The sequence below is a fragment of the Salvia hispanica genome, chromosome 6 (assembly GCF_029641045.1).
Source record: "Salvia hispanica isolate PSC_SH4W2 chromosome 6, Shi_PSC_v1, whole genome shotgun sequence".
NCBI lineage: Eukaryota > Viridiplantae > Streptophyta > Magnoliopsida > Lamiales > Lamiaceae > Salvia > Salvia hispanica.
This window is the reverse complement of record NC_142697.1, coordinates 38,254,617-38,273,555: the sequence shown is the minus strand read 5'-3', so window position 1 is coordinate 38,273,555 and position 18,939 is coordinate 38,254,617. Positions and strand designations below refer to the sequence as shown.

Below are 18,939 nucleotides of genomic sequence, written 5' to 3'. Positions count from 1 at the left end.
ATGTCAGCATGGGTTGTTTTTTCAAAGTAATACTACTAGTATAATAAAACATCAATACATACATCATAAATTGATTATTGATCATTTCGGCCCGCATAAATTCACATCCACAAAACAACCCATCATGAGACAGATCAAGCGATTTCGAATAAGACAATCATAAACATAAAAAAGTTGGCATATTTTCTACAAATATCTAAAATAATAATCTGACATAGTCATCAACAGGAATCAAATTAAACATTATGTCCGTGAGATATGAGCAATCAATAGTTTTCGGTATAAAGACATGAACATCCTTCAAAAATTATTGCCAGAATTACACACGGACAAACTGTTTGAAAGGTTCTTCAAGCAATAAAAATCCAGATAGAATGAAACTTCAGCTCACATGCTTAGCTGAATGAAGAACTTGGAACATATAAAAGTATAATTTTAATGCAAATCAAAGTTGCACATGTGGCTGGAAGAACGGATCAAATTCTGAAATCTCTCCACTTCTAAGAGCTTATTCGATGTAATCTAACAGTAAATGTGATCCCTGCAAAACCTGAAAATATGTTATGCAGAAGCTTTGAGTTTGTTTCAATATAACAGGAAACCAATCAGAGACCAGAATCAAGTTCAGGCTTATTCCTCCCTAGGCTTCAAATCAAGAGAGTAGAGTTTCTAAGAAGGATAGATCTCAATCCAGAGTAGTGCACAATAACTTATTTGCAAAATCATGAAGATCACAAGCATCAGCCTTCAGATTCAAAATAGAGTTAAGGAATGTCATTTGACAACATATCATGGTAATACAATTGCAGCATGACATAAACTATCCTAATGTTCTTCATACGATGAATTCTTCTGTCCAGCCTAAAATGGCATCAGTTAAATTAAGCAGATTAACTTACTCAAACTAAAGTAGTAGGATCAGGTTTTAGTGGTTCAGGGACGGTGAGAATCTCATCTAGACATCAGATTGGGTGGATCGTGATTTTTTTCAAGAAACAGATAGGGTGCCCTTTAGGCAAAGCTAGGATGGCTATAGTCTATATAGACTATATAAATAGGCATAATAGGGCTTGGCACCAACCTTCATAGTGATCAAGCAGCAGCAGCCTGTCGTAACTCTCTGTCCGCCCTCTCCCTGATCCTCCTCTCCATTTCTGGCCTAAAGTGCCTAATAAGTCCCTGAACTGGCCAAGCAGCAGCATCTCCCAACGCACAAATGGTGTGCCCTTCAATCTGTTTGGTCACTTCCTGGAGCATGTCAATCTCCTCCAGCTTAGCATTTCCTACCTTCATTCTCTCCATAATCATCCAGAGCCATCCAGTACCTTCTCTGCAGGGTGTACATTGGCCGCAACTCTCATGCTTGTAGAAGTAAGAGAGTCTAGCAATAGCATCAACAACATCAGTGGACTTATCCATCACAATGACAGCAGCAGTTCCCAACCCTGACTGGACGGCTTTAAGTGCATCGAAATCCATGAGCACATCCTCACATAAGTGCTTGGGAATCAGTGGAACAGATGAACCGCCTGGAATAACAGCAAGTAAATTATCCCATCCACCACGAACACCACCACAGTGTCTCTCTATAAGCTCTTTCAATGGAATACTCATCTCCTCTTCAACAGTACAAGGTTTATTTACATGCCCTGATATGCAGAAAAGTTTTGTTCCAGAATTGTTTTTCCTGCCAAAACTAGCAAACCATTCCGGGCCCCGCCTCAAAATGGTGGGTGAAACAGCCACTGTTTCAACGTTCGTAACAGTTGTGGGGCAACCATATAGCCCAGCATTGGCTGGAAAAGGAGGCTTCAACCTGGGCTTTCCTTGCTTACCCTCAAGGCTCTCTAAAAGAGCAGTCTCTTCACCACATATGTAAGCTCCAGCACCAAAGTGGATATGGACATCAAAATCATAACCTGATCCACATGCATTCTTTCCCAACAATCCAGCTGCATAAGCTTCTTTCCTGGCCTTCTCGAGATTCAGTCTTTCATTCACATACTCACCACGAATATAAATATATGCAGCTCTAGCCCTCATCCCAACTCCCGCTATCAGACAACCTTCTAGCAGTTTATGAGGATCATGTCGCATAATTTCTCTATCTTTACACGTTCCAGGTTCACTTTCATCAGCATTAACAACAAGATAGGAAGGGCGGCCATCAGATGCCTTTGGCATAAAGGACCATTTAAGCCCAGAGGGAAAACCAGCACCACCACGGCCTCTTAGTCCGGATTTCTTCATTTCACCGACAATCCAATCAGCTCCTTTAGTAACTAAATCTTTAGTCCTGTACCAGTCTCCACGTTTCATAGCACCTTTCAGGAAAGGATCATGCAAACCATATACGTTAGTGAAGATACGATCCTCATCTTTCAGGCCGCCAAAGTGGGTTTTCTCTGGAGGTGGTGGAGGGGGCGGAGGCTGTGGGGTGGCAGAAGGTGTAGCAGCCTGTGTGCTAAGTAATCTACGCACGAGGCCAAAATTCTCACTGGAGCGCTGAAACAAAGCAGTCTTTTGTAGAGACAGGATGCCCTTCATAGGAGCCTGATGAAACATTAAAATAGTAATGGAAAAATAAAAGGTTAGTTTTCAGGTTGTAATGTTGTAAGCATATGGAAATTCCTCCTCCTACAAACAACACATGCTACTTTAAAAACATTTACAATAACACAAGCAAAACCAGATACACAATGAGAAAAGTGAACCAAACAGTATCATACACACAAGAATACAGGCACTCAAAGACTTCAAGGATATCTGCTATCATCTATACTTAATTCAAGATCTGGATAATCAAATTTTTGTTGTCTCAACAAACAAGACATGTAAGGGGATAGAAGGCTTAAGGCAAAGGCTATGTGAATATAAACTCTCGTATTGTAAATGTAATACACGTATGCAAGGACATCTTGTTACCCAATTTTTTTTAATATTTTTAAACTCAAAGTTGATAAGACCAAGAGCTCTGTAATCAGACTCCATGGTCCCAGATGCAAGCGCAATGAGTTGCCTTTATTGCAATCGAGAAGTGCAACTAACTAAGCTCATACAGATTTTGAAATCACCTCAGAACATCTACTTCATGTACAAGTAGAGTCACTCAATCTGTTTTCCAACACCAAGAGGAACCCCTCACAAGTCACACCCTCTATCAATCAACTGAATGAAACTCCACAGCACCCTAGAAATTAAGGAGCAAGCTACAAACTGCAATGTACCTCATTTTTAAGACATGAATTCGAATACTTACAAAAACTTCATTTTGTCCTAAATAGACTATAATTCGTTTTTAATTTAAATGGCATCAACGCGCGCCCAACCTAGAACCGTGCGCAAGTACGTTGTCTCAATATAAATAAAAAAACTAGGGTTCGATCTATTTGCAGTGATAGATAAATTTTATCATCCCAAATTCACTCGTCATCTGATTCCAATTAAAAAAAGGTTAGAGCTTCGTTTCTGAGCTCCTCAACGAATAAATTGATATTTTTTCATTTTTAAACAATCCAATGAACTAGATCCAAATTTCACATAAAACCAGAGAGCAATTCCGAAATAGTTGAAATAATTTATGCAAAGAAAAAAGAAAAATATGAAGTAACAGTTGGAGTCGGAAACAACGCATACCATATGGCATCAAAATTTACGAGCTGAGCTGCTGCAATTGAACAGAGACCGCGATAGACAGATGCGGGAAGATGAAGAGAGTGGGGGAGGAGGAGGGAGAAACACAAAATAGAAAGCGAGCTGAGCAGTCCTTATGTGGTCAAGTCTACGATAGTTCTGGTGAGGCTGACCATACGACGGTCTAGATGTGATTTTCTTTTTCTATTTGACTAATATGACAATCCAACGGTTCAGAAGCGAGGATCACTCTGCGATTGTCGAAATGGACACGTGGTAATATCTATGTCAACAAAATGCATAAAAACTAATTTGGGGTAAAATTCATGTTGGGCCTTAAATATAAATTGGACTGAGCTTTATTTTTGTCAATGGGCTTCTGCTTGAATTGGGATTAAATAGGGATATTTCATTTATGGACCATACGTTATAAACTTTAGGCATGATCTAAGGGGCGGGTGGTATCCTGAAAGTTTTTAGTTTCTCTAATAATCATTCTATTTTGGTATTTTCGTTCATCTACGAATAAATATCTCATTTGTCTTTTACTCTTCCTTTTAGTAAAGGGCCCATATTGATATTTCACTATTTTTATCCCATTTGCATTTTATTATAAATTTAATATATAAAAATAGGATGCAATATTTCAAATTCCTTTTTTCATTCTACTTTTTACTACTATTATATTTCTGAAAACTTATAAGTCAAACTAAGCTTTTTATTTGTAGACACTAGTGCTTATACAGTTATACGTCAATAATCTTGATTATCAGTAGAATATTACATGGTTTAGCGCTTAGCGGCAAAAAAAAAAAAGTCGATAAACCTCGTTTCTTGTAGTTATTGGACTAGAAAATGATTGTAAACTTCGTTTCATTTTATTTTATCACTATTACTAACTCTATAATATTTAGAATTTATCCTACGTTGATGATTAATGAAGTCTTGGACTCTTGAAGATTAGAAAATCAGAGTTTGAAATTAGAGATTCATGACTCATTCTCATTTGCCGTGATTTATATCGACTTGTTGTAAATAATATAACTGCTATAAATATAAATTAAGATTGATGCTTGTACACTAGTGGCTCTCTGCTTAAAAATTTTACGTCAAGACAAAGTTAATTAACTTTTTTTTACTCGATATTATTATATGGATTCGTGGCATGTGAGGAATAATGCAGGCCAAATCCGGATAAATGTCGTTGCCGAAGGAAAAAAGAAATCCGGATAAGTGTGATTAAGAAAAAAGATTAGTTAATTTGGAAGTGACTATAGTAGTGGAGAACTCTTTCATCATCGTATCTTTGCTTAGCCGGTTAATTATCCTTAATTAATACACCAAAGATGCTAATGATTTTTATGCCCCCAAGTCCCAACACACTTGTTAGATACAAAATTTCTCATTCTTTTCCTTAACTATGCTAAATTTTCGATAATAATGTAATAGAATACGAATGAATTGATTTAGTTTCCAATTTCACAGACGTCTTTCCCGACACATAAGTATAATAAATAATATTTTTATATATTAAATTTATAATAAAATATGAATGAAATAAAATAGAATGTGAGATTTTTTATTAAAATTATTAATAATAAAATGAAATATTTAATTACGAAAATTTTAAAACAATAACATGAACTAATTTAATAATAGACAACTAGATATTTCATAATATTAAGAAATCTTATTAATATTTTATAGCATTGTCGCGGAGAGAGATCACATTTCGTTAATATTCTATAATTTAATAATTCAAAAGTACCAGACTCAAAACCTAAGGGCTACTAACGAGGACATTATTTAGGTCAATATTTCCACGTGATCAAATACGGCAATCGAAAATTAAAATAAAATAAGAATAATTCTATAGAAAACATATGAATATTAATAAATCTTCAAAATATTATTACTACTATATTTTGTTTCAATTTCTTACTACAACAAAGTAACATATGGATGATAAGTAATTTAATTGAAAAAAAAAGAAAAATCGAACTTTAAATTTACGAGTTCAATAAACCCAAATAACATTTGTGTTTTGCTAATGATATGTGAGATATAAATACAATTATACAAGATCTGTGCGTGAGTATTACGTACTGACTTTCTTATGCGAACTCAATTAGGAAGTTTGATTTTGTCAAACAACGATAAATCACAATACAATAAATAGTGTCATTATGACTAAATCATTATACAATACTGTATTTAGAATTGGAATTAGATACTGATTAACGCCTAAATATTAATAATCCAAAGGCTTGTTTCATCAACTTCTGTTCTTCTACTACAAGAGCTTCTCTCTCCACAATCAACGCATTTTTCACTCAGAATCACGAAATTTGGAACTACAAATCAAAGACGAGCGATGACGGAAGTGTTCACCACCGCCGGCGGCGGAGGCCAGCACGTGATCGGAAAAAAACGACAGGTTTTTCCGGTGACGAGGCTTCGCGACGACGAGCCTATTTCTCAGCGGCTAATCGTCGCGGCTCAAGCAGACGATCTGCGCCTAGCTTCCGAGCTCGTTTCTCACCCGTACGTCGACGTTAATTTCATCGGAACAGTCTCCCTGAAATTCAGAAAAACAGAGGTCGTTTTGAACGGAGAATCGGCGAGCCAAGTTCGCGTCGAGTTCGAAGAGTTCAGGACTGACGTCACCGCTCTCTTCCTCGCCGCTCATAACGGAAACCTTGCCCTCGTCAGAAAATTACTGGTAATTATGTGTCAATTTATGTTGTTTCCTTCTGATTAATTGATTCATTTGCAGCATTAATTATTTGCTGATTAGTTTGAATTTATCATTTAAAAAATTTACGCTAATTAAAGCTGAAAATAAGTTTAATTATTTTTAAACATATTAGTCTGAAATGAATTATTGAGTGATATCTCAAATGAAAGCGTTTATCTGACGCTCTGTGAGGATGTTTGTTGTTTTATTATCAATCATCACATCATTAAGCCTTTTTGGGATGAATCCACAGAGCTCTACTTAGATTTAATAAATAATACCTTCAATTTTACCATGTCAAACAGTAGTCATATGATATTTGTCGGCACCAAATTATATCCAAAACTCTTTAACTGCATTCTAGTGTGTTCTTATTGTGATTAGTGTAGATTTAGGACTAATTTGAAATTTACCGTTATAAATTGTCTCGAAGCCAAAATCATAATATGTCTCAATTATTGGTGAGCTTAATTAAAAAAATAATTTGTTAATTGTCTTTCTTATGCACAGTAAGTAGTAGGCCTCAAAGTGTAAGTTGCTTTGGAGCGTGGTAATGAAATTGTTTTATGCAATATTTCTCGTCACAACAGGCTCCACTTGTTTCATCCTGTCTCTTGATTTAGACTAGCTAGAAAGCAACACATGATTAATTATCAAAATCAAACAGAACGATGGAGCGAATGTGAACCAAAAGCTATTCCGAGGGTATGCAACCACTGCAGCAGTCAGGGAGGGTCACCTCGAGGTGTTGGAGATACTATTGAACGGTGGAGCGGCTCAGGCGGCATGCGAGGAGGCGTTGCTGGAGGCGTGCAGCGTGGGTAGGGCCAGAGCTGCGGAGCTGCTAATGGCTTCGGACATGATCCGCCCTCACATTGCTGTACACGCCCTTGTCGTTGCTTCGAGCAGGGGATTCGTGGATTCTGTTGCAGCACTTGTTAAGGTGCATTATGAGTAATGCATCATGTAAAATACTGTTAAATTGTAAATTTTTTGTTTGATTTATTGGTGAAGATGGTTGATGCTGCAGAATGGAGTTGATGCTAATGCAAATACAAGGATATTGCTGCAGTCCTCCAAGCCTTCTCTCCATGCCAATGTAGGCTGCAATGCTCTTGTTGCAGCTGTTGTTGGCAGACAAACATCAGTTGTTCAGCTGCTGTTAAATGTAAATCACACTCTATCTCGCTTTCTATTTCAGGATATGTCTATTTAGATTTGTTGTCTGAAAAGTATGCTTGTGGTGAAAGATGGGATGCAGAAGAGATGCTAAGGTTAGGTTGGGAGCTTGGTTGTGGGACTTAGCCACGGGTGAAGAGTTCCGAGTGGGAGCTGGTTTGGCCGAGCCATATCACATCACATGGTGCGCAGTGGAGTATTTCGAAGCAAGTGGTGCTATCCTGCGCATGCTCCTCCAGCATTCCTCTCCAAACCTCCCCCATCTTGGGAGGACGATCGTCCACCACGCGATCCTATGTGGCAACGCGAGAGCTCTCGAGGTGATCTTGAGCAGCGGCACTGCTGATACAGAATCCCCAATCCAGACATCTCAGGGTGCATACACTAGGGGCATACACTTGGCTGCACGTCTCGGGTTGGCCACAATTCTCCGCCTCCTGATCAACGCCGGCTGTGATGTCAACTCCAGAACGGGGTGTGGAGAGACCGCGCTGATGATCTGTGCACGACACAAGCAGGAGGAGTGCCTCAAGATTTTGGCCTCAGCAGGGTCTGATTTTGGCTTGTGTAGTGTTACCGGTCAGTCTGCAATGTCGATTGCTGGACTAGCACGGTGGAGCCTCGTCTTCCAGCAGGCTGTTTTGGAGGTGATTCGAGCTGGGACAATAGCGCCATCAAGCAACCCCGAGGTGTTTTCCTCATTGCTGTTTGTGGCTCGAGCAAATGATGCTGATGCCATGATGAAACTGATCCAGCGTCAAGATTTGGACATTGATGAGACAGATGATGCTGGATTCTCTGCAGTGATGGTTGCTGCTGCAGGTGGTCACGTCGAGATCTTTAGGCTGCTCGTGAACGCTGGAGCTGACGTGGAGCTGCAGAATAACTACGGTGAGACAGCGGTCACATTAGCAAAAGCCAGCCAGAAAAGAGATGCATTTGCAGAGATACTAATTTCTACAAAGGGTGATATGAGCAAGTCTGATCTGCATCGTGCGGCTCGCTTCGGAAACCAAGATATGGTTCAAGAGCTAGTGAAGAAAGGCTTTGATGTGAATCTTCTAGATTGTGATGGATACACTCCATTGATGTTTGCAGCAAAATCAGGCGATGGAACTATGTGTGAGCTTCTGATCTCGTTGGGGGCGAATTGCGGTCTAAAGAACGCAAGGCACGAGACCGCGCTATCTCTAGCACGTGGGGACGAGGCCAAGAGGGCGATACTAGACAAGCTTGCTCGCGAGCTAGTGACGAGAGGGGCTCGTGTGAAGAAGCATACCAAGGCGGGGAAGGGGACCCCGCACGCGAAGACGTTGAGGATGGTGGAGGCCAGAGGGGTGTTGAGCTGGGGGAAGTCGAGCCGGAGGAATGTGATCTGTCGAGGGGCCGAGGTGGGCATGAGCTCGACGTTCCGGTGGAACCGGCGGTGGAAGAGTGATGGGGATGATCAAGGGCTGTTTAGGGTGGTGACTACGAAGAATAAAGAATTTCATTTTTCTTGCTGTGGTGGAAGTGAAGAGGCGGAGCTGTGGGTGAGGGGAATAAGGCTTGTTACTCGTGAAGCTATTTTTGGGAGGAAACAATAGAGATACAACGTATTTAGCTAACTACTTAGGAGTTTCGGTTACTAAGATTAAGTCTCATGATTAAATATGTTTTTATGTTTGATTCATAAGATTGAACTCTACAACTTAAACCTAGATATATAGTATCATGATAATTAGTCATAGCCTTCCCCTCCAATTAAAATATTCCCACAACTTAATCTTAAATGGATAGTCTTATAAAATTAGTCATGACAACCGAACGCCGCCTTAGTTTACTTTGGGATTGTATTTTAATTCTTGTATACAGTTTATACGTTTCAAATAAAATACTAGGAGTTTTCTTGATACTGCTACTTGATATACAATTTATTCAATCGAATTAAGAGAATAATTTGACTTACATAAAGAATTTAAACACTAGTAACTGAAACTTCCCTCACAAACTGTAAAATAATCCGTTTTAACTAATTAAAAAAATAAATTAAAATTGGCGTCTTAACTAAAAAGGTGCATCAGTTCAGAGGAATCGTAGCTAAGCAGATTTCAGTTTAAGATTGGTAAACGCGGCAAAATTATACAAAACCCTAGTGTTAAACCTGTTCAATTTGAAATGTCGATAATTTCAATGGCGGAACTGCCGATTCTTCAATTTGAAGACAAAATCGTGGAAACTGTGGATAAGAATCCGGTAGTAGTTGTAATCGGTGAAACTGGATCAGGGAAAAGTACTCAGCTCTCTCAAATTCTTCACAGACGAGGTTACACCAAATCGGGTTGCATCGCTGTAACTCAGCCGCGTCGAGTTGCCGCTGTTACAGTATCAAGGTGAATTTTTCGGTTAGGTTATATGATGCTGAGATAATTTGACATTTCTGTTCTTTAGAAGAAATGCATTCCCTTGCTTAGATTTATTATTTAGCAGTTTTTTTTTATTACTGTTAGAACTAAATCCGAGAAGCTAACTCATAATAGCTGAATAATTTAACAGAATTACAGCTAATTTGTCTTCATTTTCTTTCAAATTACGTTTTGTGTCTAATAGGCGTGTCTCAGAAGAATTGAATGTGCCGCTGGGTGATGAGGTAGGTTACGCGATCCGCTTTGAAGATAGAACTTCAGAGAAGACGATTATAAAGTAAGCTCTCTTTTCGAGAAAACATTCAGAGCTATGTTTACCGAAAGAACAAAGCATTCTTATTCATTTATTCTGTACACGTGCAGATACCTAACCGACGGAGTTCTCCTGCGCGAAAGTCTTTCCAACCCAGAGCTGAGTCAATATTCAGTCATCATATTAGATGAAGCTCACGAGAGGAGCTTGAATACGTAAATCTCTATTAAGTTACATAACTTGTCATTAATGCAATGCATCAGTAATTATTTGTTTGCATTTTACTCTGAAACTTTGTAACTGGGACCTCTTTTTTTCTAAGCTGTTTTACTATTTTCTCTTGGTAAAGTATTTTTTGTTTCATGTGTGTCAATGTACTATTTGGTCAGGGATGTGCTGCTTGGATTGATGAAAAGGTTAATAAAGTTGCGCGCGTCCAATTTGAAAGTTTTGATCACTTCGGCTACACTTGATGGTGAAAAAGTATCGAGATTCTTCTCGGATTGCCCAATCCTCAATGTTCCGGGGAAGTTATTCCCTGTTGAGATCCATCATAGCTCTGAAAAACCAAAAAGCTATATTGACGCTTGTTTGAACAAAGCTCTTGGTACAGTATCTTATTATTGTTTTTGGTTATTTTACTTTGTTACATTTATCTGTCAGTGAAAAATATAGTTCCCCATCATTGCTTGCCGTATTTTCTTCTTCTCTTGATTCTTCACTTCGAGAACTCATGCTTCCTCTCATCATTGCTTGCCGTATTTTCTTCTTCTCTTGATTCTTCACTTCGAGAACTCATGCTTCCTCCCATCATTGCTTGACGTATTTTCTTCTTCTCTTGATTCTTCACTTCGAGAACTCATGCTTCCTTTGCAGATATACACACTCAAGAACCTGAAGGCGACGTCTTAATATTTATGACAGGACAGGTTAGTACCATATTGTTTTGGTTATAATGTTGTGTTGTAATTCTGTTACTGTATAATATATTTGTGAACTGGCATTGTAGGATGACATTGAGAAGTTGGTCTCAAGACTGGAAGAAAGAATCCAAAGATTGGAGGAAGGGTCTTGTATGGATGCTGTAATTTACCCACTTCATGGATCTCTGCCTCCTGAATTGCAAGTTAGTGTTTTCACTTCTTAATTAGCTACTATAATTTTTTTTTCATGTACACAAATTTTTAACATAATATAGTACAGTACATCATTTTGTTTGATATGACACCACTTGTGTTCATTGTCTGCTATAAATCTTTTGTTCATTTGATTATCTTCGAGACTTAGAGCTGCACTGCTCAGCCCGTGGACTCACTTTCCCCTCGTTTTAATTGATGTGTTCTAAAGTCTGTTTGTCTATGATTATTTAATATATTTACCTCCTTAGAAAAAAAGACTAATAATTGGTTGCTTTTCTTTCTAAGTCTTTTGTCTTGTATTTTTATTATTTGTGCAGATCCGTGTATTTAGTCCTCCACCTCCCAATTGCCGTCGATTCATTATTTCTACCAACATAGCAGAGACGTCTTTGACTGTTGATGGTGTTGTGTAAGATACGCTATTGTAAATTTGAATCATTTTCTATATTGTACGGACGCTTCATGACGAACCCATTACTACTTAAATTGCTGAGACTTCGAATATACATCCAAGTTATCAAACATCTAATCCATTGAACTAGAGGATAGAGTGAAGTGTTAGTATCTGTACTCTTAGTAATTCAGTAATTGATACTCCCTCCATCCCGGAGTATTAGACTCACTTCTTTTGGGCACATGATTTAAGGAATTAATATTTAAATAGTTAAAGTGGAGAGAGTAAAGTATGAGAGAGGGAAAAAGTAGAGGAGAGAAGAGAGAAAAAAGTAGGTGGAGAATAAAATAAGATAGATGCTTTTTGCTAAAAAAGGAAACGAGTCTAATATGTTGGGACATCCCAAAAAGGAAAGTTGGTCTAATACCTTGGGACGGAGGGAGTACTACTTTGGTCATTGGTTAGAGGGAAAAACTTTCCAAATGGTTCACTTGGGCAACACATAGGAGTTTTAGATTATGAACCATACCAGTTTATGTCTTGTTGTCGTATTAGAAACCTTTTCTGTATATAAGTTTTTAAAAAACCGACTCTGACTGCAGGTATGTAATTGATCCTGGCTTCGTGAAACAACGGCAGTACAATCCATCAACTGGCATGTATTCTCTTGATGTTGTCCAAATCAGCAAGTATGGTTTTCGGATTAGTATTTTAGATGCTAGCTTGAGCTGGTCTTCATGGTCTATTTCCCCTGCTACTTGTTAACATGTATATGTTGTATGCATGATCTTTTTTATCTTTATTACATTTTAGAAACACAATATTTCCTCCAACACAAAATGAACTGGTTATGGCTTATATAAAAATAATATAGTACAGTACATCATTTTGTTTCCAGTTTCTGCACATGAGTAGATAAAGTATTTAATAATGTACTGTACTCTTTTTTTGCTCACTTACTATCAAGTTTTATTGCCCAAAAACAGTAGTGGTTTGTGAAAAAAAAAATAATGCAATGCATTTCTGTTTATGTATTCATTCTCAGACTGCAAACATATTAGAGTGCAGGCTAATCAGCGTGCAGGAAGAGCTGGAAGAACACGTCCTGGGAAGTGCTATCGTTTGTACTCTTCTGTGGCCTATAAGGATGACTTACTGGATGCTACAATCCCAGAAATACAGAGATCTTCCCTTGCAGGAAGTATCCTGTATTTGAAATCATTGGACCTATCAGACATCAATATTCTCAAATTTGACTTCCTTGACCCACCTTCTTGTAAGAAGTTTTTCTCTTTTACCTGTGTTTTATTCAGCAGTGAGGTGTTTAGGAATTTTTCTTAATAGTGAAGACTTATCTCGCCTTTGCTGCAGTTGAAGCTCTGGAAGATGCCTTAAAGCAGTTATACCTTATTGATGCCATAGATGACGAGGGTTCAATCACAAGTCTTGGACGAACTATGGCTGGTAAAAATTTTCTTCTGGATTAGAATCCCGTCTCAGGGTGATTAGCTCGCTCATTCCAACCGTTTTCTTGAATTTCATATTCGAAGTATTTTCTACCTATGATTGTGGAGTTAGTGAGTTTGAAAATTACCATCCATTGCAGAACTTCCACTGGAACCCTCACTGTCGAGGACCTTGTTAGAGGCAAACGAGTGTGGCTGTCTATCTCAGGCTTTAACAGTCGCTGCAATGTTATCTGCAGAGACTACATTGCTCATAAGCCAAAGGTGAATCTTGAACTCTTTCATTTGTGTTTCTACATGTGTATACTTGTATGTCTGTGATTGTGAGTGTTAGAACTGTTTCTCCTAGAGATTGCAGTATGGTACGTCCGTAGAGATAATGAGATCCACCACCTGATACCCGTCATTATTTGTTCAGTCAAAATTCTTATATTACTAGTGAGATCAAATTCTTTTTTACACTCCCCCCCACTAATTGTGTTTTTTCATGCAGTAAAAGTGCAGATAGGAAGCGGAAACATACTCCTTCAAATCTTCCAGATGGTTCTGGCTTGGGCGACCACATCCAGTTCCTGCAAATTTTTGAGCTTTGGCATGAAACTGACTATAATACTGGCTGGTGCAAAGAGAATAACTTACAGGTACTAGCATTTGCTTTTCTTCTCTTTATTTATTTTGCTTAATCAATTATTTTAATATCCACTGTTTCAAGTTTGCAGTCTAGAAATATTAGGAGAGATAAACAAGAAAAGTATACAGGAGATGCTGAATAAATTGTTTCATAATTATTTTAACTCACTTAGGTGAGGGGGATGAAGTTTGTCAAGGACGTCCGGAAACAGTTATGCCAAATAATTCAGAAGATTGCCAAAGGTCAGGTCACACATATATCATCTCCTTGCAATTTCTATGAAGTTATTGATTTATCGAACCTCTTCAAATTGTTGTGCATGCATCATCTGTTTCTCGTCTGAGGTTAAGACTGAAGCATGCGCAGAATACATGATTAAACTAGTAAACAAATAGTCCTTTTGCTGTATCTGCATCTAAATCACAACTAATCATTTTGCCCTTAGTATGCTTGTATGTCTGTCTTGTGATCTTGCAAAAGTTATTAACTCTCTCTCTCCTCTCTACTTGCCTTTATAAATTTCTCGCACAACAGGTCCCATGGATGTGAAAACAAGTAAAAGGCGAAGGGAAGATCAAGATTACAGATCCTTGAGGAAAGCTTTATGTTCAGGATATGGAAATCAACTAGCCGAGCGAATGCTTCGTCATAATGGCTATAAGACCCTTGGCTTCAAGTCACAATTAGTACAGGTACACCCATCATCAGTGCTGAGGACAGATGAAGAAGGCATGTTCCCCAATTATGTCATCTATCATGAACTCATTGCTACCACACGACCCTACATGCGAAATGTCTGTGCTGTTGAGATGCCTTGGGTCAGACCAGTCTTTGCTAAACTCCAGAATCTGAATGTCAGCAAACTCAGGTGTGCCAACTCTTTGCCTTTCTTAAATGCGTTTCATTTTAGAACTCTAACCTCACTCTTGACACATCACATTCCTCTGTGTAACGTGTCTTGTTCTTGTTTGCGGAGCAGTGGAGGAGCCAACCAGTCTCATGAAGAGGAGGTTCAACCAGAAAACGCAGACGTGCAGAAGGATGATGGTGGTGGCAATGCTGCTCCGGCTCAACCTGCTGAGGACCGCGACAGTAAGATTCTTGCGGCCCGTGAACGTTATCTTGCTCGTAGAGGTCAAGCCAATAAATAGCAGGACATAAATACCAGGATGCAGCAGTATAACACATCAAACAGTGAAATACTCCTTGACAAAAAGCTCTCGAGTAACCACATGATCAAGTTAAATCTTATGTGAATTTGACGTTGATGAATATAGCCATTTGCACATACAAAAATGCTTATCATTTTCTTCTTTTTTTGGTATGGAACAGATAAATTCATGAATACCTAGAAACTGATGGATCTAATTTAGGCAGTCTGTCAAATTGAGGAAATAGAATGCTTATCCCATGTACTTCTAAGCTTTCAAATTTGAGGACAAAGGTCATTAAGATTGTATAATTGCATTAGAGTTTATTATGAGTTGTTTATTTACGGTTTGAAATTTGAACTACTCCCTCCGTCCCAAGGAAGATGACCCCTTCCTTGGCCGGCACGAGAATTTATGCAGTTATATTTTGTTTGGTAAAAGGAGAGAGTAAAAGTAGGAGAGAGAGAATAAAGTAGAAATAAATGTGTTTCCATTTTAAGTAATGGATCATCTTGATTGGGGCAAATCAAAAAGAAAAGTGAGTCATATTCAATGGGACGGAGTGAGTACTTTTCAATCATCGTTATTAAAAGGTGAGACGTATTTGTGATAAAAATGGGTTGCATTTATTTATTGAGTAAAAGCAGGGAAAGAAGCAGACAACAATAAATGACATGAAATTAATGTCATTATCTACCTTTAATCTAATATAAAATCTTGAATTAATATTCCTGTTTTGTCAAAGAAAAATAAAAATCCCATTCATTTGATTGGCTCAGCTTCTATGCATTGGTTCATTTCTCTAATTAGAGTAAGGTCAAAAATGGTCCTGAATATATACTCATTTTATGATTTTGGTCATACACTTTATTTTTTAAATTTTTGCATTCTGAACATTTCAACTCGGATCACAATTGGTCATAAACTAATAATTCCGTCAAATTTTAAACGTTTTAACCCAATTTTGACCAATTTTGATGGTTTTAACAGTCCCATTCGGGTAAAATTCGTTTAAAATCGGTCAAAATCGGATGAAAACCGTTTGAAAATTGACGGAATTGTTAGTGTAGGACCAATTGTGATCCGAGTTAAAATATTCAGGATGCAAAAATTCAAAAGATGTATATGACCAAAATCATACAATGAGCATATATTCAAGATCATATTTTACCTTTTACTCCTGTAATTATGGATAATTGCTACACGAATTACTAATCTTTTCGAAATAGTTCCTTAAACAAAATCTCCAATTTACCTAAAACATATATATAAATCTTAACAATTCACTATTCGTATCAAATTTCAAATATGGTTATAGTGGTACACAATTCCATTAGCGAACAATTCGATTTAGTCACGGTAAGGATCAAATCTACAAAGTTCATTTGTTAATCGAGATTTCTATTGCCTGCTACTAAATGTTATTGTCAATCTCACAACTAACCAATTGATTACAAATGAATAATGATACAACAAGAATACAATTGAAGTTACAGATCTAAATAGATTTAAACCAAAACACTCAAGATTTGCAAACAAAAAAAACGCAAATAGCTAGGAGTAAGAAATGCAAGAACAACAAAGCTCAATCTAACAGTAAGAAATGCAAGAACAATAAAGCTCAATCTAATAGTAAGAAATACAACCGATATGCACAGAAAAGACAATCGTAAGATACCACTGCTAAAAGTGTCGCTCTCCTCACTCACACAAACGGCAACGAAACACGAAAATTCTGATCAAAGATGATCAGAGAAGACTTAGGCCATCCACAATGGGGCAGATGATGCGACGGACGATGCATCGTCCGCTACTGTGGCATCGCAGACGATGGCTTCTCCATCATCCGCGGACGATGCGCCTCCTCCGCCCCTTCGTTCGTCGCATCGTCCGCCATTGTGGGCGACGCGAACGATGCAACAGCGATAGAACGTGTCTTCTTTTTTTTTTTAATTTTTTTTCCTATTTAAACACCTCAATTCTCTACCATTTCCCATCTTCCAATTTCCCATCTTCTAATTTTTCTCTCTCATCTCTCTGATCCCTCACTTTCCAGTTTTCTCACTATAAAAATAAATCCTGACGGCTACGATTGGAGTACATCGGATGGCAGCAGACGGGCCTTGACTCGGGCCTTGTCCAATTTTCCAGTCTTCCAAATGGAGCGCGAGCGTGCAGCGGCGGAGCAAGCGGCGACGCGGGTCCCTCGGCCGATTCGACGTCGGATGTTCGTCCCCCGTGAGCACGACGTAGCTCACCGCCTGTTCAACGATTATTTTGCCGAGCAACCACGGTGGGGTCCGACGGTTTTTCACCGCCGTTTTAGAATGAGGCGAGATCTTTTTCTCCGCATTGTCCGGATGTTGGAGGGACGTGATGAATACTTCCAGTATCGGGTAGACGGCATCGGTAGACCCGGACTTACGCCGTTACAGAATTGCACGGTTGCGATCCGGCAATTGGCCTACGGCACCATAGCGGATATATTCGACGAGTACCTTCACGTCGGGGAGACAATTGGCCGCGATTGTCTGAAGAATTTTTGAAGGGGAGTTGTGGAGGCTTTTGGCGACATATATTTGCGACGCCCGACTGCTGATGATTATCAGAGCGTGATGTGGATGCACGAGACGGTGCACGACTTCCCTGGAATGTTAGGAAGCATCGACCGTATGCACTGACAGTGGAAGAATTGCCCGACGGCGTGGAGAGGCCAATTTACTAATGGCTACAAGGGCAGCCACCCGGCGATGATCCTCGAAGCGACGTGACCACCGCCTCTGGATTTGGCATGCATACTTCGGTGTAGCCGGGTCGAACAACGACATCAACGTCCTCAACTTGTCCACCTTCTTCGCTGATCAATGCAGGGGTCGCGGCCCGACCATCGAGTTCACTGCCAACGGCCGTAGATATCATATGGGGTACTACTTGGCCGATGACATATACCTAAGGTGGTCTGTTTTTGTGAAGACGATCAGCTGCCCAATGGGTGACAAGAGAGTCTTGTTTGCGGCAAAGCAGGAGTCTGCGTGGAAGGATGTGGAGCGGGCTTTTGGTGGCTCCAATCGCGGTGGACAATAGTGAAAGGTCCGACGCGTTTCTGGTTCAAGGAGGTCATCGCCGATGTCATGTATGTGTGCATCATCATGCATAACATGATAGTCGAACAAAAAGCTGGACATATATTCGATTGGGTCGATGATGAAGGTGGATCTAGCTCTAGCACGGCGACCCCGTCTGTCGCTCGAGGATTACCGATGGGCTTCAGTGAGGTTATAAAGAGACAGACCTTAATGCGCAGCCAACAAGACCATGCGGCGCTGATGAACGACATGATTGAAGAAGTTTGGTCGCGCCACGACCATTGAGAATTTGTAGTTTTTTAATTTCGTAATGAAAATTTTGAATATTCAATAGAACGAAGTTGTTTTCTCCAATTTTTGAAGTATTTAAATATTAAAAAAAAATGCTTAGGGTGGGGCTTAGAGCAGGCTATAGTCCGCTCCATTGCAGGTGGAAGGGACAGAGGATAAAATGCTGATGTGGCGGTGCATAGGGCGGACTATAGTCCGCCCTATTTTGGATGTCCTTACATAGAAAAAGCTCAAGGAAAAATAAGAAAATCCTATTCGAGAGAAAGAAAGATCGAGAAAGTGTAATGTGTGCATAATGAATGAATTAGACCTTAAAAGATCAATCCATCTTTCAACCTACGTAATAAAGGCATGGAGCCTCATCAGAGATTGCAATGGCAAATCAAAGCGTCCAAGGTCACATAAGTAAAAGATTAAAATTTAATGAACAAAAGTAAAAGATTAAAATTTAATGAACTTTGAACGATGAATCTCAATAATAAAAGAAATGTGACACAATAATGTAAGTCATAATATTATAAGCATCATGATTTTATCGAAAAAACTACAATGACATAGTTTTCTACTAATACAC

The 18,939-nt window shown here is 38.9% G+C and overlaps 3 protein-coding genes across 4 annotated transcripts; 2 read left to right on the top strand and 1 right to left on the bottom strand.

Annotated features, from left to right (window-relative positions):
- Window positions 1-162: 162 nt before the first annotated feature.
- On the bottom strand, window positions 163-3,785 carry LOC125205821 (NADH dehydrogenase [ubiquinone] flavoprotein 1, mitochondrial). Of its 2 annotated transcripts, none has more exons than XM_089061762.1 (3): window positions 3,637-3,785; window positions 1,082-2,553; window positions 163-550 (listed from the first exon to the last, which is right to left on the bottom strand). In XM_089061762.1, exons 1-2 carry the CDS (start codon window positions 3,637-3,639, stop codon window positions 1,093-1,095), a joined length of 1,464 nt encoding a protein of 487 aa, XP_088917888.1. In that variant the 5' UTR covers window positions 3,640-3,785; the 3' UTR covers window positions 163-550; window positions 1,082-1,092. The 2 variants fall into 2 exon arrangements, with proteins under 2 accessions (XP_088917888.1, XP_088917889.1); XM_089061763.1 differs by having other exon boundaries at window positions 163-541.
- A 2,120-nt stretch (window positions 3,786-5,905) lies between these two features.
- Window positions 5,906-9,208, top strand: LOC125204994 (uncharacterized). Its single transcript, XM_048103772.2, has 4 exons — window positions 5,906-6,355; window positions 7,038-7,313; window positions 7,401-7,538; window positions 7,621-9,208. Exons 1-4 carry the CDS (start codon window positions 6,008-6,010, stop codon window positions 9,133-9,135), a joined length of 2,277 nt encoding a protein of 758 aa, XP_047959729.1. The 5' UTR covers window positions 5,906-6,007; the 3' UTR covers window positions 9,136-9,208.
- A 409-nt stretch (window positions 9,209-9,617) lies between these two features.
- LOC125203577 (RNA helicase family protein) lies at window positions 9,618-15,317 on the top strand. Its single transcript, XM_048101957.2, has 15 exons — window positions 9,618-9,921; window positions 10,139-10,231; window positions 10,318-10,422; window positions 10,597-10,814; window positions 11,084-11,136; window positions 11,217-11,333; window positions 11,664-11,755; window positions 12,343-12,429; window positions 12,802-13,016; window positions 13,112-13,204; window positions 13,347-13,470; window positions 13,700-13,847; window positions 14,010-14,079; window positions 14,372-14,705; window positions 14,817-15,317. The coding sequence occupies exons 1-15, from the start codon at window positions 9,707-9,709 to the stop codon at window positions 14,986-14,988; spliced, it is 2,136 nt and encodes a 711-aa protein (XP_047957914.1). The 5' UTR covers window positions 9,618-9,706; the 3' UTR covers window positions 14,989-15,317.
- Window positions 15,318-18,939: the final 3,622 nt, after the last annotated feature.

Coding starts and splice junctions, on each gene's coding strand:
- LOC125204994 (XM_048103772.2), top strand. CDS start 6,008: ATGACGGAAGTGTTCACCACCGCCGGCGGCGGAGGCCAGCACGTGATC. Junction 6,356..7,037: donor CCCTCGTCAGAAAATTACTG/GTAATTATGTGT, acceptor AAAATCAAACAG/AACGATGGAGCGAATGTGAA. Junction 7,314..7,400: donor CTGTTGCAGCACTTGTTAAG/GTGCATTATGAG, acceptor TTGATGCTGCAG/AATGGAGTTGATGCTAATGC.
- LOC125203577 (XM_048101957.2), top strand. CDS start 9,707: ATGTCGATAATTTCAATGGCGGAACTGCCGATTCTTCAATTTGAAGAC. Junction 11,756..12,342: donor TTGACTGTTGATGGTGTTGT/GTAAGATACGCT, acceptor CTCTGACTGCAG/GTATGTAATTGATCCTGGCT. Junction 12,430..12,801: donor GATGTTGTCCAAATCAGCAA/GTATGGTTTTCG, acceptor CAAACATATTAG/AGTGCAGGCTAATCAGCGTG.